At 33.5% G+C, this 27,243-nt stretch overlaps 1 protein-coding gene across 1 annotated transcript in view; it reads left to right on the top strand.

Moving 5' to 3' along the window:
• The first annotated feature begins 3,020 nt into the window (after positions 1-3,020).
• LOC143239335 (dnaJ homolog subfamily A member 2-like) overlaps positions 3,021-27,243 on the top strand; it is a 42,071-nt gene continuing 17,848 nt past the window's right edge. Inside the window, exons 1-4 of the mRNA XM_076480314.1 lie at positions 3,021-3,178; positions 6,601-6,660; positions 20,861-20,963; positions 21,121-21,235. Coding sequence (XP_076336429.1) covers positions 3,110-3,178; positions 6,601-6,660; positions 20,861-20,963; positions 21,121-21,235 — 347 coding nt within the window. The 5' untranslated portion in view covers positions 3,021-3,109. The remainder of the gene's footprint in view (positions 3,179-6,600; positions 6,661-20,860; positions 20,964-21,120; positions 21,236-27,243) is intronic.

Genomic DNA, 27,243 nt, shown 5'->3' with positions numbered 1-27,243 from the left:
GGGGATTCAAACCCGCGACCTTCAGATTAGGAGTCAAACGCCTTAACCCACCTGGCCTTGCCGGAAGATAAATATTAACACATCAAAATGCATTAAACGTATGTCCACCACTAAGCATCTTCGACATCGTTAAAAACACTTTAAATATGTTTATGAATTGAAACACTTGTTTCATATTAATTATCGAAAATAAATATTTCTTCAGTTTAATCGCATTTTTTCTTTTCCATTAAGAAACAAGAATAAAAAGAGAAAAAGGATGGACATTTCTAACGAATTTTCACCACTGATTACACTAGCTAACACAAATTTTATTCATAGATAGTGTGTGTTAGTTTTTATTTGCTTATGTTGTAAAAGTACAGAAAATAGCCATTATTCCCTTCAAACTTTGCTTTTGTGACCTGGATAATGAAATTTAGAAATTAACCTACTTTTTATGTAAAAACGAGCAAATTTGCACATTTTCGTTTACATAATGTCTGAATAAAACAACATATGAATCAGGATTTACATGTATTTATACTAAAGTTATATAAAAACGAACAAAAATGTTTAGAAGTGAGTAGTTTTTCGAGATTTGCGACTGCAATGTAAATCACTTTCACGTATCAACCCCCAAATATAGTATCCCATCATATTTTCGTCATATGCTCCTTGGTAGCGGCGTTTGAAGTCCAGTATATCTTAGTGGAAGCGCTCGCCTTGCTCCTCTGAGTATGCTTCCATGTTCTCCTTGAATTTATCAAGATGAGCGTCAAGGATATGGACTTTCAGGGATATCCTGCAGCCCATTTTGCCGTAGTTCTTCACCAGAGCCTAAACCAGTTCCACATAATATTCGGCCTTGTGATTGCCCAAGAAGCCCCGAACCACTGCGACAAAGCTGCCCCAAGCTTTTTTCCTTGCTATTGAGCTTCTTGGAGAATTTTCTGCACTACAGAATCTTCTTTATTTGTGGTCCAACGAAGACACCAGCTTTGACCTTTGCCTTAGATAGCTTAGGAAAGAAGTCTCAAAGGTACTTGAAGGCTGCAGACTCCTATCAAGAGTTGCAACAAATTGTTTCATAAGACCCAATTTTATATGCAATTGTGGGAACAATATCTTCTGGAGGTTCACTAGTGGCTCACACTTGACATTGTGCCTCCCCACAGAGAGCTCGGTCCGTTGAGGCAAGTGCTTCCTGTTGTAGTGCACTGCAGTGTCCCTGCTGTCCCAAAGGCAAAGATAACAGGGAAATTTGGTAAAGTCTCATTAGAGACTCATCAGAAATGCCACCATTTTGAAATATCCGATATCCTCCCAGTCATAATCGTCATACTTCACGGCGTCTATCAAGGTCTTGACGTTGTTGTATTCATTTTTCACAGAGTACTTTTTCGTTCTTGTCTTGATAAATTGGTCACATACATAGCAGAATGTGTCTGGAGGATTCTGGTAGCTTCTTGATGCCATCTCTGATAAAATCAGATAGGTCTGTGTGTGCACTTAGGCAGCTAGAACTAAACTGAAGTTCTACAACATTCTAGAAAGTTCTTGAAAATTCTCTATCAGCTACTCAGCACTGAATCTAGCTGGAATGTTCTGGAAAATGGGTAAATTTGAAAATTTCATTACCCAGGTCACAAAAGCAAAGTGTGAAGAGAAAAATAAGTCTTTTCCATTTACTTTGGGCATAAGCAATTGGGAAATAACACTTTCTGCCCAGGTACAATAAAAAGTAAAAATTTTGTTACACAGTGTGATTGGTTTGTTTGGTCTGTTTTGAATTTCATGCAAAGCTACACCAGGGCTATCTGCGCTAGCCGACCCTGATTTAGCAGTGTAAGCTAGAGAGAAGGCAGCTAGTCATCACCACCCACCGTCAACTCTTAGGCTACGCTTTTTACCAACGAATAGTGGGATTGACCGTCGAATTATAACGCTCTCACGACTGAAAGGGCGAGCATGTTTAGTGCGACGTGGATTCAAACCCGTGACCTTCAGATTAGGAGTCAAACGCCTTAACCCACCTGGCCATGCCGGTAGATAAATATTAACACATCAAAATGCATTAAACCTATTTCAAAATAAACTACTTAACAAGATCTGTGGTACTGTGAAAATAAAATATTTGAACGCATACAAACAAAACAACGATTTTTAATAATCACTGGAGCCCGGCATGGCCAGATGGTTAAGGCACTCGACTCGTAATCCTAGGGACACGGATTCGAATCTTCGTCACACCAAATATGCTCAAGAGTTAGCGGTGGGTGGTGATGACTAGCTGCCTTTCCTCTAGTCTTACAATGCTAAATTAGAGACGGCTAGCGCAGATAGCCCTCGAGTAGCTTTGCGCGAATTAAAAAAAAAGATAGAAAGAAACGGAAAAAAACACGTGTAATATTACAATATAAATCTAGATTACAACACATAAAAACAGGCTTTCAACAAGATGTCACTAACAAGGAATGGGCCACTCCTGGTCCAGATAAAAAGTTAAAAGCACGCCAATTTTAAATAGTGGTAGGCAAAATAAGACATTTAAAATGAAGTAATGTTAATAAAGTTTTATAAGAAGAATTAAGCATGATATCAATTAATTAATAATTAAATTGGGATGAACTTTATTTTAGAAAACTGTCATATTTTTTCCTCTCATAAAGAGAAATACACAACTTTTTGTTTGTTTCTAGAGCAAAATCTTATTGGACTATTAGGTGTGTCCATAGCAGGAATCGAATCCAGAATTTTAGCGTTGTAAGTCCCTAGACTTACTGCTATCCCGTTGGAGGACATACATGATTGAAATAATCAAGCTAAAATATTTTTTAGAAAATTAATTGAGATATACCTAAAGCATTATTAAACAAAAGTTCATGGATATTCTTCTGTTAATATTATCTTTATTATTTAATTTTATATTTACTTATTCAGTCAGGCTTTATTAATATTTCTAATAATCTTTAATAAAATTCTATTTATAAATGATAAAACTTGTACCTTTTTTTTTTTATTATAATAGAGGTCCTTCCAAGAACTTACATAAGCTGTTGCTCCGTCGTCATTGTCTAGCTGTATGACGTTAGTATTGTTACATATTACTTGTGTGGAAACTTAAATAATGGCTGATACTAAACTGTATGATTTATTAGGTGTTTCCCGAAATGCCAGTGATTTAGAAATTAAAAAGGTAAGATTATTATTTTACAACCATACAATTATCGAGTGATATGAGTTTAACTAGTAACATTAGATTATTCATTGAATTACTTCACATCAAAATATTTAAAAGATTGACACTCGAATCACGATTCACATAGTCATCAGAACAAGGTTGGCTTATTATTAATTTAATATTAAGGACAAATTATCTGTTGGAATTTGTTCTGAAGTTAGACTTACAATTAAGGTTTATACTTGTAAGTGTAAATAAAAAAAAGAAAGAAATTATAGATGAGTATGCTTTGTAGGTATGTTATGATACAGGATTTATTTACGATGTAGCACAAGTAATGTCCGATTTTAGGTTCAGAAAAAGATAAAGGATTTCAAACGCTTTTCATGTTATATAATCAGTAATGTATGTCCCATTATTATTAATTACTTTCTGCCAACGATTCACAAGTTTTTGAATGCCACTTCTATAAAATTCTTGAGGTTTGAAGGAACAGGATGTAGAGAGGGTAGTTCTGACATCTTCATGTGTTCCAAGCTCTTTTCTATCAAAATAGTTCTCCAAACTTCAGAATAGATGATAATCAGACAGGGCAAGGTCTAGGGAATAAGGAGGATTTGGAAGTTTTTCCCAGTCGAGCTCTTCATTCTTTGCAGATGTGATCCTTATTGTATGAGGCAGTGCATTATCCTGGTGTAACACAACACCTTTACAATTGATCAAAGCAGGCCTCTTTTCTTTCAGTGCAACATTCAAGCGCTCTAACTGTTGACAATAGAACTCTGATGTAATCATTGTATTGAGTGGCAGCAATTCAAAGTGGATTGCACCAACAATATCCCACCAAATGCTTAAGACTTTCATATGGTGGAGGTCCATTTAGCCAGTATACCTGCACTGAGCCATTGTCTGTGGCATTTAATATTTTTATAATATATCCATTTTTCATCTTGACTCACTAACCTATACAAAAATGGTGAGTTACATTCACAAGAGTGCAGAGAATTGCAAATGCCCACTCTTGCTCTAAGGTTAGCTTCTGTCAAATCATGGGGGATCCATTTTCCAAATTTTGACACCTTTTCAAGCTGTTGCAGATGATGGTGAACTGTTTAATGGGTTGAATTAAGTTTCTTTGCCAATTCTTCAACTGTTACAGCATAATCTTCATCAAGTGCAGCCAGCAGCAAGTCATCATTAAACTCAACAGGATGACCTGAATGTGCTGCACCACTTAAAGTGTAGTCACCTAATCTGAACTTCTGAAGCCATCTTTGACATTTTCTTTCATTGAGAGACTCTGTACCATAAACATCTTGAATGTTTCATGTAATTCCTGCTGCACTATTGACTTTTGTAAACTCATGAAGCATTATATTCCTAATGTGCTCTTCAAACACATCCATCTTCATAAGGATTTATTTGATTAATGATCTGAAAAAGTGGAGTTATTAAAGTTGTTTCTAGAAACAAAAATGAAGATATTAAATTTTCGAACATTACTTGTGGGGTGACCTGATAGTACCAATACTTATAATGTTATACATAGTGTATGTTTCTATGTTGATTTAATAGGTAGTAATTATTTTAAATTATTCATGAATTTTTTTAAACTAACAAGTTTTAAAAATAATTAACGGTAACAGAAATACATTAATATTTACAACATTACTATGTATATAATATGAGTACTATTACTAGTAAAGTAGTAACTAAGCAACTACTCTGTTATTTTGACACTGTTGACATGAGCAGTCTTCTGTTGAGTTTTAGAATTTTTAATTTCTGACTTTCATGTCCTTTTATTTTTATTTAGATTAAAGTATAACCTTGACTTAAACTGTATAACTACAGTAGTTGTTTTTTCATTTATGGCTTTGTGAACATACAAACTCTATTTAGAGTGACAAGAGTTTTTACACTGTAACAAGCCTCATCAAAATTTCATTTATTTTAAGAATAGATGCATCTAGTCCAAGAAAGGATGAAAATTAAGAATTCTAGAGCAAGTCTTTCATCCATATAGGTGGCACTGATTAATCTAGTTACTAATTACTGAGAAGTCAACTCTTATTCTGAACTCAGTTTATCTGTGTGAGAGGGAGAGAGGCACTTTTGTATACAGACTGTAGACCAGCAGTCACAGTTGTTAGAAAGAGTTGAGCAGGGTTAATTAATGTAATTATTTACTATGACTATGACTACATCAGTTAGTATCATATAATTGAATTATTGAAATTATGATTAAACAATTTCATGAAAATAAGCAACTGTGTAGCTAATTATTAATGGTATAGAACATTGGTACTGTTCTGTTAAACCCTTCAAAGGGTAATTTTTTACTCTATGAATACATCATTTATTAATATATTTTTATTAAAAATTGATTATAGACATTTACTATATGAATAAAATGATTTATTATTTAAAAAATTAAAATTTCTTGTGTGTAGTGGAAAAAAGCCAAATATTTCAACTATCTAAGTAATTAAAATATTGCCATTATGGTTTCACCTTATATTTTATTAATTCAAGATTGTGTAGTTGAATGTTTTAGTGTCAGAACTCCTGAAAATTATAAAGTAACAAGTGTTTTTGATGTTTTCTATTTTAGATTATTCTAACTCTCAAAGCTTCACATTAGTATAATAGTTAGTTGAATGTCATTGATTAATGAACCTATTACTCAGATATCAAATTCTACAAATTTCACACTTCCATTAAAAATAGGAGTACACAAAAAACTTTCAGATTTTTTTTTGATCTGTCAAAAGTGTGTACACATATTTTCACTCAACAGAACAAGCAGTAAGTCCTATTTTGTTATTGTTTAAGTGGTCCTCAAACCATATGAATATACTACAGATTATCTTTTGATGATCATAAGCATTATAAAATGTAATTGTTTATTCAGTGTTTAATTAAACATCAGTTAACTGCAGGTATTAATTATATACATGTAACTGTTTGTTACTCCAGATTGATCTGTTCTCATTATTTTAGGCCAGATTTTTTTTTATTAATATCCATCAATTTCACTTCTTGATATTCCCTTTCACATATTTCATACAGTAGAAAATAATTCTCTATAATACCAGTTAAATGTTTTGTTGAGCCATATGCATATTTAACTACCAGTTTTAAACTATTTATAGCATTTAATGTAGATATAAGAACAAAAATTATCATGTCAGAAATTTGTTGGGTGACTTGATGCTGCAAAATATTCATAATAATAAAATAAACTTTTAAGGTTCTCTTCTCTTATTGGCTTAGATTATTTTTTTTAGTCTGATTATCTCCAAGGCTTATTTTTGTCATTTTGTACTTTGTTTTAAAATATGTTTGTGTTTTGAACTTTTTGGTGTGGTTAATTTTACTGTACATTAAAATAAAAATTTGTGAAATAATTAAAATACTATAAACTTATGTTTCAGGCATACCGTAAACTAGCCAAAGAATTTCATCCAGACAAAAACCCTGAAAAAGGAGAAAAGGTAATTATATTTCCTCCATTGTACATTTTACTGTTACCTTGGTTTTACAATTTTAAGAATAGGATTAGAAATAATACAAAAAGTCTTGCTTTACATGGAAAGGTGCGAGATAAAAATAGCATGAAATCTGTAGATTTACATTCATTACAATAATACAAGTTTTGTTTGACATAACAGTTAAGGAAAATAAGGGGCCTGTTGGTCAGCTTAGGCTGTCACATCCACTGAACTAAACTTATCAAAGATTATGATAATAAAAAGCCCCTCAAACCTAGGTATAATGTAATTATCAAGTCTTCCCGTTATTTGCTGGACCTATGGCAATCCATTTCAAAGGCCAATCACCTTGTTAGAAAATTATAAAACTATCTTAGCTGAAGATGACTAATACTCTGCTAAAATTTGTTTCATATAAATCTCACAGTTACATGTAAAAAATATGTGAATCAACATTGTCAGTTCTCTTTACAGTCGTAAAGGTGAATTTTACAGAAAAAGGAAACTTTGCAGTTAAAAGAACTACTCATAGTGATTAATTTTGCAGGTTCACATTTTTTATGAAACGTGTGCTAATAAATGAAACATGGAACTTGGTGCAGAAAGAGCCCTTTCCGAGCAGCAATCTGACCATTTTAGTTTTTACATTTGCTACTAGGAAAAGTACTGTGACGTAATAGTTGCCAAACAAACCGACAACGCCAGCTCTTTGATTGTAAGTAAACATGGCCGGTGCATACGGAGAAACAGAGGTGGAGTCTGTTTTGATTTTGTGTTCTGAACAGTGTCGAGTAGCACCATATCAATTCAAACCTACTCTGAACGAACCTAGAACAGTTACTTTTGACACACATCTGACAAGTTCTAGTGATGAGGACAGTTCCACGAGCGAGAGTAGCGGAACTGTGAGTGATACTGATGGTGCCCAGGCCTGTTGGAAGTTGGTCATACCTCAAGTGGAAGAATGGTAAGCCTAAGTCATGGCAACAGATATGGTCTGCATTATTTCACGTGCAGTTTTAAGCATTTTGAAACCTGTCTGGTGTTTATAAATTATTGGTATCACAGACTGGGTTTTATTTGTTTATATTTTGCCGACTATGGTAACTAATACTCAGCCCTTCCACAATCAGCGTACTGGGTATTTATGACTCGTAACAAAATGAATTTCAATTATACTTCATAATTCTGTCTATAAAATCAAACTAGATGTAGCAGTCTGAATAGTTAATTTATCTTGAAATGTTAAATTTGAAAAATGGAATTCTTCAAACTTTTCCATATTTAAAAATGATACAAAAACATCTACAGAATGATCTACCAGCTTTTAAACTTGGAATATACTCTATAGATTTGTCCACTGTTTAGACTAGGAAATCAAGGTTTCACTGACTTTCAGGTGCCACAAATGCAAAACATGCTCATGAATATGAAATGTGTATGTCTAGTTACATTCTTCAAAAACTTGTACTTTTTAAATTATTATATTATACTAGTTATTGTTTCTCGCTTTATACTGCACACGTACCTTTAAGTTTGTTCTTTTCATGATGGCAAGGGATGGCTTCAGAGGGGTGGAACCTGTACATTGCAGGCTGAGATCAGTCCTCAGCTCTACACAAGGAAAGATGGTGGGGACGATCCTGTCTACTGCCAATGGTTTTTTCAGTCTCAACCTGCCTGGCTTGAAACCCATGGAATGCAAAACAGTGGGATTTGACACAAAACATAAGTGTTCAAAGTGATCTTGACAAAGCTTTGCATGGTGTGAAGGAGTCCAGTTCTTCCTATTGACCATCCGCACCCACTGTCGTCACCTTGCCGGTTCCTTCTCCTTGCATGGGAACGAAAAGAAACTTTTGCCCGATGCTGAACCGTTTTTACAACCATAAGCAATGCAGTAAACCATGTTATCATAAAACAATATCAAAACAAGAAATAGTCTCACAAAGTATGTAATCCGAAAAAAGCAGCGATAGATTACAGAAAACACCAGCACTGAAAAGAACACAATGGTCGACACGCAACGAAGCATATTTGGCAACTATTACGTCATATTTGTAAAATGTCACGGAAACAGCCGAACGACCAAGAGGAACTTGAGTTCGAGGACCTGCATATTTTGTTTCATTTTTTACTCAAAAACTAAAGTGTTTTAAAAATATGCCAACCACACAGGAATTATTACTAACCAAAGTACAGTTTCTAAGGAAATTATTAAATTTGTTGAAAATTCACCTTTAAGTACCTCAGTCACTTCTTAATTTGTCTTCATATGCCAACCTTTCTGTCCCAAATACCATCCTGGTAGCCCTTTTTTGAACATTTTCCAACCTATAACATGAAATTATAATGTATTTAGATTTGTCTTCACATTTTCTGTAGATACAGTCTAAAATACTATTTTTCCTACTCTGGCTCTTTAAGTCAACCAGGCAGTTATTAACAATTTTTTTGCTATCTAATGCACAAAGTTACACTTGTAACTAGCCTTGAAACTCCAACCTAATTCCATATATATGACACAGTTCAGCTACAAATTAGCAAGTGACAATCCTTCACCAATAGGACCGAGACAAACTCTCTTATTGCAACTGATTCCCTCTATGTAGTTGGACCTAATCTTTGCTTTCTGTTTTGGCATGACTGTGTTAAGACTTACTTTTGATTTCAAACATTTTTTCTTCTTTAATGGTTACTGAGTTTTCAAATTGATTTCTTGAGTTGATTGTGAATTCTACTTCCCACTTACTTGCCAGTAGTCAGTTATTTATGAATACACAAATATATATTATATCTACAATGGCTACAAACTGTACTGGTGTTCAATAGCCTGTAACAAAAGCTGCAGGTGGGGCATTATTGGCAGAGGAAATGCTGGCTGTAGTTCTTTGTAAGATGGTTTCTCTCATGTGTGCTGATAGATATACTGATATACAAGCAATTCTGCCATTCTCTGGGGGCTTGAATCAGGATAATATGGACTTGAAGAGTCTCCCCCTCCTTCCTTGCAGTGGATACACATTCTCAGCCTGTTGAAGTACTTAGACTTCAGTCACCACTTTCTTATTTGATATTACAGATATGTTGTGTTTTATCTTTGTTGCCTGTGTCATTTTATCCTTCCCCTTTGTTATTAACTGTGGTACATACTGTTGTTTTTAACCTCTCTCCTGATATTGAGATCAATTCTGAACATTTTGCAGAGACTCATCCACTTGCATATCTTCATTCAGTAAACTCCTGGGTTCTTTGAGTTTTGTGAGAAGGACTCTTTTTTTTTTTCTTCTCTCTCTCTCTCTCTCACATCTCATGCTTTATTCTCTGTTCCAGTTCTTTCTGTATTTTTCAGATCCTGTTTTTGAGTTTTTGTCATTCCCAAGGAAGGCCAGATATTGGCATCCTCTTTTTGATCTCTCCCAGCTGAAACCTTCCTCAAAGTGCTTTGATTCGTCATAGAATCTAACGTGTCTCTCAGATGGGCCTTGGATGATCAGATTTGATGTATCTGACATATATCTTTGCATTGCCCAGGCTTTGTGTCATTATCCATGCTTTTTCCATGAGGATTATTTTTGTCATTTCTAACTTTTTTGCAGATTAACATCAGCACCCTCCATTTTCTGTCAGGTGGTTTGGTCCTTTGCTGATTTGTACACTTTTGTGGATTCACTTTCCACCTTTATATGGACAACTGGTCTCTTCTAGCTCCACCCTCATCTTCCTCACACACACCCAACTTCTCCTCAGAGAAGCTGCTGGTGTTGGTTGTTTTTTAAGGTAAAGAAATCTTGTTCACCTGGGAGTGTTTTTCAAGTCATATCTCAGTTGAGCTCAGTCTTCTCTTTATCTGTGATTTATGGAGCTTTTAGTTCATAGGGCCCTGTCAACACTTTTTCTCCCTACACAAGAGGTTTTCATTTTTTGGGAACATGGGCATCACTGGAAGCTTTTATTCCTCTAGATTTTGCCCACATGCATTTTTTGCAATGGATACTACGAGATCAATGCTACCTCGTTATGGAATCTCAGGATTTACAGATATCCCTTCCTACTTCCCTTCAGTCAGATTTCTTTTGGTGGTTAAACAGGGACAACACATTGGGGGTACCTATTCCTCTTTCCCATTCAGATATCCATGTCTTCACAGGTGCTTTTGTCTGGTTGGGGTGTATGCAGCAACAGACAGGAGATCTTGAGCCATTGATCTCAGGAGGAGTTATGTTTTCAAATCAACCTTTTGGAACTCCATGCTGTTTGTCAGGGGATAGTTCATTTTCTGTCATATATGTGGGTATGACAATTATGATTCATTCTGAGAACTTAGAGGTTGTCTCTTAAATCACCAGCCAAGAGTACTTGATCCCAGCCCTTATGTTCCTATGCTCTATATCTCTTCATTGGACTCGTAGCCATCAGACTTGTTTGCTGGTTTTTCACGTACTGGGTACCCTCAATCTTGTACCATCCTGACAAGAATGGTCTTTTGATCTCAGGCATTCTGTTGACTATGTTTTTAGTTCAATTCTCCCTAGCTGGATGCATTTGCCACTCTTTTGGTCCCCAGTTCTGCATCATTTGGCTTTGATATAGATACATTCAGTTGGGATTGAAATGACATTTTCTTTTCTAGATACTCTTCCATCCATCTTCTACCCCTAGTAATGTCTCTCATACAATCCATTCTGTGTTGGGTGCTTCTTGTAGCTTGTTTCTACCATGGTTTCTTTCTCTGTGTTTTCTCCAGGAGGAACCTCTTCAATTACATTTCCTTCTCTCCCACTTTCTCCTCTGGCAATCTCAATCAGGGGTCCTCATACCTCCTTTCCCATGTTCTGGCTTCACTCATGGCTTTGGTCCAATTCCTTGTGAGTGGTTCTGGACTATTTACACATGTAGCATCCCTGAACACTGTTGTCTCACACTGCCCATTCCTTATCCAGGTCTGTGTTTATCAGTATAAGTTGGGAATATTCTATTTTGCATGGAATTTCCCCTTTCTTTCTTTCCCTTCCTCGTATATCTGTTATTAAATGAGTGTTTGACAAGTGTCTGCTCTTTTCAACCATTGTGGGCTATAGGGCAGCTTTTTTTTTTTTGCTGTGTTTTCCTTTCCAGTTGTTTTTCTTCCCTTCATATCACATATTTACTTTCTCTCTGATCCACTTAATCTGCTGAGTCTGTTCTATGTTTTATAGTGTTACATGTTGCACTCAGCATCTTTCTATGGCTGTCATTCTTGTTTGTTCGTCCATTGAAATCCTTCCGTTTTTCCTATCATCCGTACTAATTGGGTTTGTTAGGTTATCTGTATTGTGTATTCCTCTCTTTTTTCCTGATTCTTGCCAGTTGTTTGGTGTATCATTTCATGAGATTTGTTACCACATGAAGGTCTTTACTGCTTATTTCCTTTGTCCTCTAGATGACATTATCTAAGGTAGCATATAGACCACTCCCTAAACTATTTTAGTCATGCTTCTTGCACTACCTGACAGTTTCGTGCTCAGTTGGATATCCTCTTCTGTCTGTAGCCATTCTCCATATGCTGGTACAACTCTGATTAGGTGAGTTATGTATTTCATTTCTCTCTTCTTTTTTTTTTTTCAGGGGCCTACTTTACATGTTGCAGATCATGCTCTGTGGCAAGTTATGGTTGGATAGGTATATTGATATCCCAAAATTCAGACTATGAGATGGGGTGTTCCACAAGATTTCTTGGTTCTTTTTTGTGGCATGTTGTGTCGTAAATATGTTTATACTAGACTATACACTTATGGACTAACATGAGTAAAACAGAAAGAGATTGCTGTTCATTTCTAATATTCCTTAAGTTGAATCAGAAGTGATCTATTTTTCAAAATAGGATTTCTTGATTGCCCATTGCATTTTTTCCAGTGATGCATTTTTTCTGGAATCTCCAATGCATTTCTTTCCCTGTAGTTTAGTGGGGTGGGTTGTGTGAGATTTTCACATATGATGGTTTAGGTTCATGGGATAGGTGCTCCTTTTCCTTTCTGGTTCCTAGATCTGAGGTAAATGGTTGAGGACCCTTCTGTCATGGTGCTAGTTGGGTTCTTTCTGGTACCATTAGTCTGAACTGCAGTTGACCTTCTGCTTATGATCTGATATGACCTAGCCACTCTTCACACGTTCCTCTTCCTTGGAGATTTGGATATTTTACCTTGTTTTGCCCTTTAATTTTGACACCAAACTTCTTGGCTCCACCACATGGGCAAAGAGTATATCTGGTTTGGATAAGATGCAGTCTCCCATAAATGTTTTCTCTATATATAATTGGCACATTCCATGGGTGCTTTTCAGACTCTTTTAAAAGGTGCTCATCTAGGTAATTTTACATCAGTTTTCCACCTGCTCAGTGTGGGTGTCTAGCTGTTACTGAGGAGAAGTAATTGTATTGGAAGCTAAGATTATCTTGTACTGAAAATATATTTCCAATAGATACTCACACTTCCTTCCTGTCCTCCCTACTTCCACAATTTTTTCTGTCCAATCTCAAAATGAAGAGTGATTTTAACTACATAGAAGGAGCAAGCTGTAATAGGAGGGTTTGTTGCAATCCTATTGGTGGAGAAGTGTTGCATGCTAATTTGCATGCTTAAACACAGCTGAATCATGTGGAATTAAGAGGGAGTTTCAATGCTAGTGGCAAGCACAAATGTGCCCACTAGAGAGCAGTCAACTTGAGAATAGCTGTAACTGTGAGGAGAGAAGTCTGTATTGAAAATATATTTTCAATTTACAAAAATATTAATTACGTAATGCCATGGTCGTAGCAGTTTATGAGGTCACTGAGGTACAGACCTTTGTTATATTTTAAAATTAAATGTAATATGCTATTTAATTTTACACCTGTGTGGAAAAGATGTATAATTTGTAAGCTTGACCCTATGTACTTGTTTGGATCTCAGATAAATTTTATCTGTAAAGGCTATTTTCATCAAAACTATATTTGTAATATAAATGTGCAACCCATATGCATTAAATATAACTTATTCTTTCCACACACATGTAAAGATATTTTTAACAAACCTTTTGTGTATTTGACATTGTCAAATACTTTATAAAAATAAAAGAAACAAGTTTACACCATTACCCTCATACACATAAAATGTACATACAGAGATTAGATAGTAATGGGCCTATAGGTTAATATAGACCATCCAATCCACTAAACTAAACTATCCCTGTAAACACAGGTGTGTATGTGTCAGAGTGTGCATGTCATGATGTTTCTTCAGAGTTATATTCAAAATTTGATTAAACAGCTCTGTTATCAGTGCATGTTGGTACACTTGGCATAAAATATTTTATAACTCAAAGAATAAGATGACATAAGATTTATTTTCTTAATTGTAAAAAATAAATATTTCAGTTATTACTCTTTACTTTGTATCTTGTAATACTTCTTTGCTCCAAATTGCCCATTTCAGGTTTCTTTTTACCTGTATATGACCCTCTGAGTTTGGCACAAGTCACATGTTTATACAATAGATGTAGTTGAGCTATAGTGTAAATATATAGCCACCAAGCTTCTTGCTTTGCTGATGTACAAACAAGAAAGTAAAACCCACGCTTCTCCTGTCATATCCTGTTTTTCTCAAAATGTCTGTAACTCTTAGTGATATTTGCTATTGGGTTATTTATAACTTTTAGAAAGAGAAGATTCTGCTTTACTAAATTTGCTATGAGGTTAGTTCATTCTGGTGACAGGTTTGGAAACATTTATCCTCAGTTTAATTATTTGCCTTTATGACATAAAGCTTGATTATCTAAGAATCTTTTTAAGACTATCTGTAAACACATACATCAACTGACAAATCAGTTTATTAGTTTATAACTTTTGATAATAAATTATTGTTGCAGCAGAACTCTGCTACTGTTTTTTTTTTTAATAAAATTTTCAATAGAATTAGTTTTTTTCAATACTGTAGTATCTTCAATGAATTTGAGAAATTTCTGAGATTAGTAGTGAACAAGTAGGTTTCAAGACACCCTGGATGGTTACATTCTGCTACTGGAAAAGTACTTACTAATATAATTGTTTGCCCCACTTTTTTTACTTTGGTTTCAGATGAAAAGCATACAGTGTACAGTACTAATTATTCATATGGTGACATGTAAAGATACAGGCCATAAGCTTAGGTTGCCATTATCCGAGTGATGCAGAAGTCCTGTAAAGAAATTCCAACACATCTGTGAGATTAAAAATTTTTTATCATAAAACTGTCTTGAATTGTCTTTCAACTGATTCTCAAGTAGATTCTAAATAAGATGTTTAAGACAAAACTCAAGCTTATAGCCTATAAGTGTCATTCTGTCAATCATTAAGAACTTTTGTTGCAGTGTCAATGGACTAGAATAATAGAAGTTTCCACAAGTTCTTTTTGTAGCTTTTTCAAGAATTTAAGATAAATCTCATCTTTCCTAGATGTACAGGGTGGCCCGTAAGTCCCTATCCATCTGTATATCTTATGTATCCAGTGTATCTGTGTGCTGTTTCTCATTCTCGCTGCATAATATTATGCAATGCGATGTTCTGTGAGACATTTTCCTCAACATAGTAGGGGTTATTGTTCCAAATGCTGCAGTAACATCTGCCTTCAACTTATCATTAGTGTTATAACGTTGTTTAGACACAACATATGGATGGGTAAGGACTTATGGGCCACCCTGTACATAATTGCAACACTTGTCTTGTTGACATCTATATTTGTGCTCATGCCAAGATTAATTTTGGTTGTGAAGCCAACATGGCTAATACTAACACACAAATATTGTCATTCTGAATGGCCAACTATACAACATGACTCTTTATGTACTGTATGTAATTGTACTAGTTTTATGGGTACTATTCAGTTAAGAGTTTTGAACATATAAGTAAGCTATTAAGAAATTAGATATCAAGAAAACAGATTTACCATGCAATAAAAGTATTTATATTTCAACATGTCCTTTAAAATGGCTTGAAGAGTTCTTTTAAGTATAAACTATCAAAGAAAAGAATCTAAATTACAACAGCCCAGTAGTATGCTTTTGTACCTAAACACCAGAAACCAGGTTTTGATACCCATGATAGGCAGAGTACAGATAGCCCATTGTGTAGCTTTGTGTTCAACTTCAAACAAACAAATCAATTATGATTTTTCTGATTAATATGTCTAATTTTGTAACTATCTCATTTTGTTATTCCACAAGTAAAGAAAAATACTAAGTACATTTGTTTTTGGGATAAATAGAAATTATGTAGTTTATAAATAATTCTTATGTTAATTCTGATTGATTGTGTTCTCAATGCTAGTCTGTGGCATTAATGAATACACATCTCTGCATGTAGTGAGATGTGACTGCACATTCCTCTGCTTACTAAGAACATTTATTCTATGACTCGTTTATCAGAAAAATAGACTGCACCTTAATCTTACATAGTTTGTACAATAATGGTGAAATTTTCTCTTTTTTGTTTACATTTTGTATGTTACATACTGTCTAATGTAGTGAAATTTACAGAAATCATTCCAGGTAGTATCTATTCACAAAGTACATAGTTAGCACAACAATGGTAAAATTGAAGTCTTGTTATTTTCATTTTGTACAGCATGTACTAACACACTGAAATCTACATAAATTATTGTGTAAATAACCTTCACATGATACCTGAAATCCCAGGGTCTATGGTTCGAATCTCATTTTCTGATAACTTACATTAAGTGTAATATTGTTTGCTAATTGTATTAAAATGTTTGTAAACCTGAAATACTTAGGAATAAAAAGATATTAGCAGCCTAAAAGACCAAGTACAGAAAATGGACCCTATGGAAATCCGTTCTAATAAATTTTGCCTAAAAGTGTTGTTTGCATCCCATCTCTGAAATTAAAGATAAATAAGGCATTCATGTTGCAAAGGTCTTGATGGATGTCTTAAGGAGGGGCATTTGATTAAAAAAAAAAAACTATCTTGTGATAGTTTTCAAATTGGAAAATCATTATTGTAATTACCTCATAGGCATTTTTTTCAACTGCAAGAAAAATAGCCATGGGAATATTGTGTTTGAATTGTGGCAATGCTACAGGAGTTATCTGCCACTGTCCATAATTTTGAATTGATGGCACTGGCACCAACTTTTGGGGGGTAAATATTTTGCTCAAGACATACTCAAATGTAATTTTAAAGGGACCTGCTATTCCCTCAGAATGTTAGTGTGCTAAATTACACTCAGCCAATGTTGGATTTTAAAAAGTATTTTGTATTAAGTTTTGAAGACTTAAAAGTATCTACAGGCCTTGAAAAGGACCAGAAGTTTTTTTCGTTTAGAGGGAGTGTAATAACAAGTCCCTTTTAAAAGTGGATTGATGAATGATGTTATTTCAAGCATTATTTAATTAAATAGATAATTGTTTAGTACAGTAATAGCATTAGTATAAAAATGTAGGGGTAAGTAGAATACCTCTATTGTAGGATACATCTTGTTGACTTATAGTATATAAGAAGAAAAAAACATCCCATAATATTGTAGTATGTGTGCAAATTGTGTGAATATGCTTTCTTGTCATACACATTGCATTTGCTCTATGTATATTGGTTTAAATTTTGGAAGGGTATAACAATTTATGGTAAAATGCCTCCCACTGACTCCCTGTAGCACCAACACTGATTGTTGACCATACAATTTTGTAGTAGAATGCATTCACGTACAGTTTTGGAATTCATGGGGGACTGTACTTACTACAAGATATAAACTTAATCAGTGTTATTGAAGGTAAGATCTTTTAATGAAAGAAAGTCTTTACTGGCTCACAAAAAAAAATTAAAAATCTAATCAATGAATAACTTCCTTATTTAACTTTTTATGTTAAACATTACTATACCTGGACTTTTAACAGTCTAACAGTACATCTTTAATTTATTGACATTAACAAGACATCTGTTTAATTACACTATGCAAAACAGTTTTTACTTTTTCTTGTTCCTGGGCAGAAAGTGTTTTTTCCCAATTGCTTATGCCTAAAGTAAATGGAAAGACCTTTTTTCTCTCTTCAAACTTTGCTTTTTTTGCCTGGGAGTGTATAACGAAAACATGATGGAAGATGATATTTGGGGGCTGATACATGAAAGTGATTTACATTACAGTCGCAAATCTCGAAAAACTACTCACTTCTAAACATTTTTGAATAACTTTAGTATTATACATGTAAATCTTAATTCATATGTTGTTTTATACAGACCTTATGTAAATGAAAATGGGCAAATTTGCTCGTTTTACATAGAAAATAGGTTAATTTCTAAATTTCTTTATCCAGGTCATAAAAGCAAAGTTTAAATGGAATAATAGTCATTTTCTGTACTTTTATAACATAGCAATTAAGAAATAACACATGCTATTCAGAAACAAAATTTGTGTTACATAGTGTTTTTATTAACTAAGCTAAACAGAAAATACAGGAAAACAAAAGACTGGCTGTTATCACTTACAGGTTAAATATTTTGTTGTTTTATTTATTTATTTCTCAGCATGCATGTATATTTTCACAATTTTTTTAGGTCTCTATTATAAAATGTGAATATATTAACAGTTTTAGTATGTCCTCTATATTTTTTTTTTCTCAGTACCAACAGCTTCTAGTTTGAAAGTTTATTGGCTTTTTTAGACTTAAACTTTTGTTAATTATACTTTAATTTTTTCGTGCTGATAATGTAAGTATAAAATTTGATATTTTGGTAATTAAAGATTTTGAGTTGTCACTTTTTTGTATTTCTTACAATATTTTGATTTCTGTCTTATGGATCACTTTATTTTCTACAAAAATGGTCATGTAGTATCTTCACATGTTTTATTGTCAAAATACTAAATATTATACTGTTTGTTTCTGTAAAAGCAAGTTGAATTTGTTTTCACTAAATTATATATTATTTATCACAAATCCTGAAAAAGATCATTACTTGTCTCATGACATGAAATCTTCATGTGTGAATTAGTTTATTTGGTAATTGTCTGCTAAAGCCAGATATCCCAGCAAACCTTGAAATGGTACTCATGTTACAAGTTTATTTTACATGGTATTGCATGTGTGATATATTTTAAAGTATGACAGCTTGAGATAAAATTGTACCTTAGTCCTAAATTGTCGTACCTGAAGATGTCTATCATATTAAATATAAATAAAAGGTAGTTCACAAATGTACTGTTAAAAATCCAGAAAAAGTTAAGAATGGAAAAATTAATCTCATTATGATAATTTTTTGATTGAAAGTAGTAGATTAACATGTCCAATGATTAAGGTTTTAGTACATTCTATCAGTCAACCAGCTCTGGTGTATATAAACTAAAATAAATGAAAAGTTAAGTAGTTATATGTTGATAAAAGCTGGGGTACCTCAAGATATATTTTGGCTTCAGTAGTATATTTGCTGTTGTTATGTCTATTAATGATGGCACCATTTTAAACATGTTCTGTCCCAAGGTTTATCTGTAATGTTATTGGTGATGGTGACACTGTACACCTTGGAAATGTTCTTAGGTTTTTTAAAGACCATTAATCTTTTAAATGATATTTAAGTTTTTTTCTATAATTTATACACTAGACATTTTTTAATGTGATTCCCTTTTGAGAATCAAAGTACATCTAGTTCAATTTGAAATTAGAAAATTGCCATAATGTCAAATAACTCGAAACCAGGACTGGAAAGGCCAAATTCAGGTAGCTAACACTGCTGTTTGAACTACCCGCTAGTCGTCCTGGCTAGTTATCATTAAAATTTTACTACAAGTCTTTTAAAACTTTTATTACTTTCTGAAAATGGCCATAACATCAAACAATTCAAAACCAGGACTGGAAAGGCCAACTTTAAGGGACTAATGGTGGTTTTTGAACTTGCCTGTTAGTCTTCCTGGTGAGTTATGATAATTACAGTTATGCTACAGAAAGTCTTTTACAACTTCTATTACTGTAGGTTTCCTCTTACTGGTGTAGACCAGATGTAAAAGTTGGTTTTAATGCTATTTATGTTTTTTAAAACTTTATTTTGTTTTACCTTAATTTTCTTTTATGAATTTTACTAATTTTACTTTAATTTTAACTTTTTACCAGATGTTTGGTGCAGATAGTCTAGTTGCTTTGCACCATAAAACACCAAACCAACCAACCAGTAGTGTATTTACTGTGCATCAGTGATAGTACTGACTTAGGGTTAGACAGTTCATTTTCTCTGTATGAAGATAATTGTGTGATCATGTTCAGTGATTATTAGATCACTAATATTATATCTAAATCACATGTTTGTGATAAACTTAATATATGTTACATCTTCAATGTACAAACTTTAGTGGAGCTACAACTGGAAATGTTTAATATTGTTTATCAGACAGTTTGTGAATTTGTAATTTGTTGTGAAATTACACTAAATAGCATCAAGTGTTTGTAAAACAAATTAATCTTCCTACAAGCTGTGATTTTTGGTTTTAAATTTTTTACTCATCTTTTTGTGACACGTATTTTACTGAAAATGTTTCTTATTACTAGCTTTCATGCTATTCATGTTTACTTGAAGGAACATGTTTTAGTATTCATTCAGATAGAATAAACATCAGGACTTAAGTCTGTGCAAAATATGTACATTAATTGTTTTTGATATAGTTTAAAATTTTTTCATCCATTTGTTATCCATTATCTGAATGAAATTTTTCATTGGTCTATCCAGTCTGTGATACCTGGTAAATTAAATATCTAGTGTATTACTTGAAGTAAATAGATACTGAAATTACTGCAGGACGTTTGTTGTTTGTTTTTTCATTTTAGTAGAAGTACAGTTTTTTGTTTTTAGGCATGTATTTATTAAAGTTTTAATTACTAAATTAAAGTATATAAACAACTACAAAACCTCACAGTAAAAGTTTAAATATAATACGTTGAACAAAGTTTGAGTTAAACTCGGACTTCTTGTTCAACTTTTACACTGTTTATCCTTAACTTTGCTCAGTATTTTGTTACTACAGTTTCTATAGAAATTGACATCTGAACTTCTGACCATTCATTACAAATGATTAGTTAAATTCCAGGTGTAGAATGCTAATTCTCATATAATGATAAGAAAAAAGAATCTTGTATGTGTCATGATTTAATAACATTATTATTTCTTTTTTTTCATTTTTGTTATTATACTTCAGAGTTTGTTTCTTTTCTTTAGTTTAAAGAAATTTCATATGCGTATGAAGTGTTGTCAGACCAGAAGAAGAGAGAGATCTATGATCGCCATGGTATAAAAGGTCTTCAAGAAGGAGGAATGGATGGTTAGTGGAGTCTCAGTTTTTTTTTTTTTTTTTATCTAATGTTTTTTTATTAATTAGATGTGTATATTTGAAAATGTATATATACATCAACTATATGATAAAGTTTTTATTTGTTGTAATTGTACATATACTAAAGACTTGTAATTTTTATACCTAGGTGGTTTTACAAGTGAAGATATCTTCTCACACGTGTTTGGAGGAGGTTTGTTTGGTGGTATGGGCCGTGGATCGGGTAGGAAGAAGAAAAGTGAAGATATGGTACACCCACTCAAGTATGTGTCAGATATGTTTGGTAGTTATGAAACTTATGAATAAACCTCCAAACACATGTATAATTATAATACTTATTACATTGCTCAAGTCAGGTTTACAAGATGAGTGCTGAACTTCATGGAATGTTTGATAAGTAAACTGATGCTTTCATAAATCAATATTTTATATCTAAATTTATAAATACCTTGGACCAAAGACCTTTTATCCTAGAGTTTTAAAGGAGCATAGAACTTGTGAGCTACTAGCTAGTAGTTTTTATTGGCCATTGAGTAGTGGAAGAGTATAAGAAAATTGGAAGTTGGCTGATGTTAGTTTAATATTTAAAGTAGGTGATAAACATTATTCAAGTAACAGTTAGTCTTGCATCTGCAGTTGGAAAGGTTTTGAATAGTGTGATTAAATATGCATTACAGAGTCACTTAAAACAGTTTGATATAGTTTCAAAGAGCCATTGTGAATTTACTAAGGGAAAGTCTTGTTTAATAGATCTCCTGACATTCTTTAAGGATGTTACTGCAAGAGTTGATGAAGGAAATACTGTGAGTTTGGTCACATTGATTTTCAGAAAGCATTTTATAAGGTGTCTCACAAAAAAACTTGTTACAAAAATTAAATCTATGGATGTGGGGAGAATGTTATTAAATTAATTAGAAAATTGACTGGAAAGAAGAAGAAAGAATTGTAATAAATGGAGCTAGAACTGACTGGATCACAGTTACAAGTGGAGTTTCCAGATGACATTAAGATTTTTTGGGTGACTAACTATATATATATATTAAAGATGCTTCAGTCTTACAGAGAGATTTTAGTCATTTGATGCATTGGGCCACTACGTGGCAGATGATGTTTAACTATTCAGAATGTTAGGTGATGGATGTATGTTTTCAAAGTTCCAGGTATTATCCCAAGTTAAATGGGAATACATTAAATGTTTTGATTGGGAAAAAAATCTTGGTGTTGTGAAGAAAAACTTAAATAATCTAAACAGTGTATTATAGCCAGTAATAGGGCTAATAAGATTTTGGGTAACATCTACAGAAATATTGAATACAAGACAAGGAATATCATTGTTTTATTGTATAGATCACATGTAAGGCTTTGCTTAGAGTACTGTGTACAGTTTTGGATTTCCTACATCAAGAAGGACATTGAATTGTTGGAAAAGATTCGGAGAAGAGTTACTAGGACAATATCTGGGATGGTGGGATTGTTTTATAAAGAAAGACTAAGATTTCTAAACATGTTTTCTCTGGAGAGAAGAGTTTGGTGTTTTTGATTGAGGTGTTTAAGATAATTAAGAATATTGGTAGTATGGATCCATCAAACTGTTTGTGTTTAGCAGTGAAAACAATAGGACAAGGGGTCATAAGTTTAAATTTTGCAGTATAGGAGCTGGCTGCATTGTATACAATGTTTCATTCATTTCAAACAGGGTGGTTGGTTCTTGGAATAAGTTATCTTCAAGGATAGTTTGGATGGAAAAATTTAACTGAGTAGTTAGGGCTGGTTACAGTTGGGAGCTAGAAGGGACATCCTTGATAGGATAATAAGCTCCTTTTTTGTATTTTTAAAATTTGATGAATATATACACACATACATACACACACATATATATTCATAAAATTTTAAAAATACAATATATATATATATGATTTATTTAGCTTTTTTTTTTTATAGAACATGAAGCAGCTGATTTGCTGTTTGTTCAAGACCACCTGCATTCAGATCTAGTTTTGGGGGCTTGACTGTCTGCTAATATCATATTGCTAATTTTTTTTATAGTTTTAGACTAAGTGTTCACTGTATTTCACTTGTTAGATCAGACCAAGATGTAGAAATAAGTTTGATATGGATATCATAACTATAAGTAAGTTTCTTAAATGTGAGGAATTATATACAGTTACTAGAAACTATTTCAATAAGATCTTGCTGTTCCCTCACACAGAGCCATCTCTAAGCATTTTTGCAATCAGTGTACTAGTCTGTATACCCCATCAATTTCACTATTTCTGGAGATGTACATATCATGTGACTACCCTCTGTCAAGTGTATTGAGCCACCTATAGTACTATAGCTAGCTGTTTCTGCTATTCCTGCTCTTTCCTCACTTTCTTGATTGGTACAACATTTTTTAGATGTGCTTTAGATTTTTTTTTCTTAGCAGTTTCAATTTTCTGTGTTGACATTCACTTGTTTCAACAATATTTTTTTGCATTTAATTATTGTTACCAGACTCAATGAGTCATAATGTGGATTTATGATCATTATATCAACTGTGTAATTTCCTGTTACGGTTGAATTGCTTATGGTACGACTTCCTAGGAATCTTGTGTGAATTTATCTGTAAAGGAGGTATAAGTTTTAATTTATGTGGAACTCGATCCATATGTTGGGTCTGCAATTTCTTCTTTTCATTGTAACAATGGTTTTAAGAGAAAATACAGTCAGTGAGTAGATACTTTGAACTGTCTTTTTCTGGCACTTTCCACCAGTTTCTCTGCAGCTAATTCACTCATTTTAGCAGTGAATTGTTCTTCCCTTTCTTTCTTCCTATTACTTTTAGTAGTTTAACAACATTTACACTTCACATTGGATTAAAATACTTATGGTAGGCTGGATCAGTTGTCCTTTTGTGGCTTTGCCCTAATTTATACACAGGAGAATTATGTATTTCATGTCCTTAGTGCTTTGACTTTGATAAGTTATATATTTATGTATTCTTTGTCATCTAATTATTGTAGATGAATTGTAAGTTAGGTATTGATTATTGTTCTCTATTTTCTGTAAATTTATTCATTTTATGTTATACAGGGCGTTCGGAAAGTCACTGTGCACTTATATATTTATTAACCGACAAAACTGCACAGTGACTTTCCGAACACCCTGTATTACCTACTTTGTAGACTGCAAATTTCATGATTTTATAAGTTTGTTATTAAGTACTTCACCTCAGTGTGTTTAAATTGTGTTGGTAACATTACATTACTGTTAGTAAAATCTTATTAATTATTCTGCAAGTAATTTTTTTTTGTCACTGTTAACAATGTGCTGCCTTGTTACCATTTTTGCTGGTGTAGGACTTGACTAAGTGTCCTTTATCATCTAGGTTAATTTAGAGAAATGATAAGTTAGATATCGATTATTCATGTATTTTCCAGGATATATTAATCGATTATTACATTCATTATCATTCCATACTTTGTGGACTAGGTGTGTCTATGTAGATAGTTTGTTCCTTACATACCATTGCTAGTAGTAACATATAATTTATTATTCTGTTTAAATACTTATTTTCATCATTGTTACTTTTGTGCCTTATTATCACACTTTTTGTCAGGTTAGAACTTAAATATTGGTCCTTTGTCATTAAGGATAACTGACTGGTAACTTAGATATTGGTTATTAATGTGTTTTCTAGGTAATAGTTATTTATCATGCTAGTTAATATTACATGCTCTGTAGACTAGATAAATTTAGATGTTTTTTTTTATTTGATATTTATCAGCCTTAAGTTAACTGAGTATATTTCAATAATTTGTACATTATATGTTGTTACTATTAGTAATATCAGTCTTGTTTTATCTGAATTTTTATTTTATTTTTATAAGTTTTAACTGTATGCCTACTTTTGTTAATCTGGAACTTAAAATGTTTGATTTGTTACTTTGCCAACATGTTTGTTTGTTTCACATTCATAGGGCTTAGGTTGGCTTTGGCTCTTTTTCCTGCATTTGTGATTCTAGGAATCTCATAATTTCCTCATAATCTACAATTCAGAGCTTTTCCCCCCACAGTACCTTCTACTTCATTGATAGTTATTTATTGCTCTAAGTTGAGTTTTCCAGTTCAGGGTCCTACCTTTTGGATTAAACTTGGTTCTTTAAGTATTTTGTTGGGAAGTACAAACTTTCCCAACATATTTTTTCTATCAGTCTTTGCACTGTTTCTTCTATGGATGATTGACTCCTGCTTGCTTCCTCCTATTTACACTCTAGAGACCATGCTTCTCTGCTCATACAGGATGCAGAACATGTGGGATTCCTGTTGTAAGTTGTGGAGTAGTCTGTTCGTATCCCTTTTAATATCCCTTTCATTTTAAGAGGGGGAGGATTTCATTATTCCAACTTTAGTTGGATCCAGCCTCATTTTCTTTATTTTTGGGCTTGGTGTGAGCAATTTCTCTCACTTTTTGTTATGGCTCAAAATGTTCTATCTCTCTAGGGATGTGGGCTTCTTTGGAAGCTCTCACTTTTATAGTTTGGACTCATGCAAGTTTCCTTCAGTAGACACTCTTTGATCAGTTTAACTTCTTGGATTTCTGTCCTGGTGGTCAGAGAGAGTCCAAACCACAGCTAAAGTGCTGCTTATTCCATTTTGTCTGGATTTACATCTGTTCACATACACATCTTTAGAGAGTTTGGGGTTCTTACCTCAAATTCCAGGAATTTGCTGCTGTATGGCTGATCAAGGAGCCTTATCTTCATGTCACCTTTCTTGAGCCTATAGTAGTTCATTGAGCTTTGTCCCACTTCCTTCCTGTCCTACAGGAAATGATAGTCATGGTATGTTCTGACATCTTCACAGTGGTCACTTATGTTACTGAGGTGGGGTATTGATTCCAGGTCTCTGTGTTATCAGATCCTAGATCTCCTTTCTGAACCCACAGTTACTACATTGAAAGTTTAGCTTTCCTTTTTTGCTGGCTCTCTGAATTTAGTGATAGATTGTTTATCTTCTCCTAAGAAGTTTTCCCTCATGGAGTGGTCCCTTGTTCCACAGATTTCACATCTCTATCTTCAAGCATTGTTTTTGTCTCTACCAAGGGACTGATTCCATGTGCTGCATATATCTTTTTCTAATCCATTAGACTGTCTTTTCCATGTCTTTTTACCACACATGACAGTATACCTTCTGACTTTGATTTCTTCACTGTGGTTTCTGTTCTTCCCACCCATCTATTTCTCGACTTTCCCTATTTTTCACCCATTTGTTTGACAAAGCCTTGTCCACTTTGTTTGTGTCTAGCTATCAGGCAGCCTTGTTAACTTCCCTCTGTTTCTCCAGGTTTCATCTGGTTTTGTCTCCCCTGTTCTTTCCCTCCTTTTCAGTTTATTTGAATTGCCTATTTGGATCTTATTGTGGTCCTTTATGCCCTTTTACCTCTGCAGTTTAAACCTTTGTCTTTGTATTCCATTTACCCTTTTTCCCTCAATACTTTTTTCTTCTTGTTTGCAGCAGTCATTATTTAGTTATTTATGCCATTAATGTTACCCACATCCTTTGCCATTCCTTCTGTATCATACTCTATCCTGACCTGTGCTACCAGATTTGGTGGTTTGGCTTTTCTACCCATTTCATACTTTCTATTTTCATTTGTACTCCCATTCCAATCCAAATTGACTTCTTTGTCCTTTTTTTGAATTAAGTTGATATGTGACAGATCCTGTCTCCTTTTGGTGTTTATGTTCCCAACCTTTTATTCCCTTGAACCTTTCCATTTCTTGTGATGTGTTTTTGTAACACTTGCTTGTTGGGCTCATGAACTCATTAGGCTGTTGTGTTTGGACTCACCTATGAAATGTTGCCATCTTCACAACATTTTGTTTCATTAGATTTGCCACATCACAATGTCTTTACTGCACAATTTCAGCTTCTCTTTGATGATATGGTTGAGACTGGAATGTGTACTACTCTCGATAACTTCAGTGTTCATTATCTGCATTACCTAGTTGTTTCTTCCTCTTGTGGATATTGTCTCCTTTCTGTGGTGATTCTACATGTCTCAGTTTGCTTTTGACTGGGGTAAGTCTTATCTCATTATTTCATTTATGTTTTTATTTTAGAAGTCCTTGTGTTGACTGCTAATAATGTCATCCCACTCTGTGGCAGTTCTTGCCTGGTCAGGTATGCTTTGTCTCAAAGAATCATATAGACTTCAAGTCAAACAAACTGAGATATCTGCCCACCTCTACCAACAATTTCATTGAATAAATCAAGTGTAAATCTG

This window comes from Tachypleus tridentatus, chromosome 13 (genome assembly GCF_004210375.1).
Source record: "Tachypleus tridentatus isolate NWPU-2018 chromosome 13, ASM421037v1, whole genome shotgun sequence".
NCBI lineage: Eukaryota > Metazoa > Arthropoda > Merostomata > Xiphosura > Limulidae > Tachypleus > Tachypleus tridentatus.
Note: the sequence above shows the minus strand (reverse complement) of the source record. Positions and strands in the feature narration are given on the sequence as shown.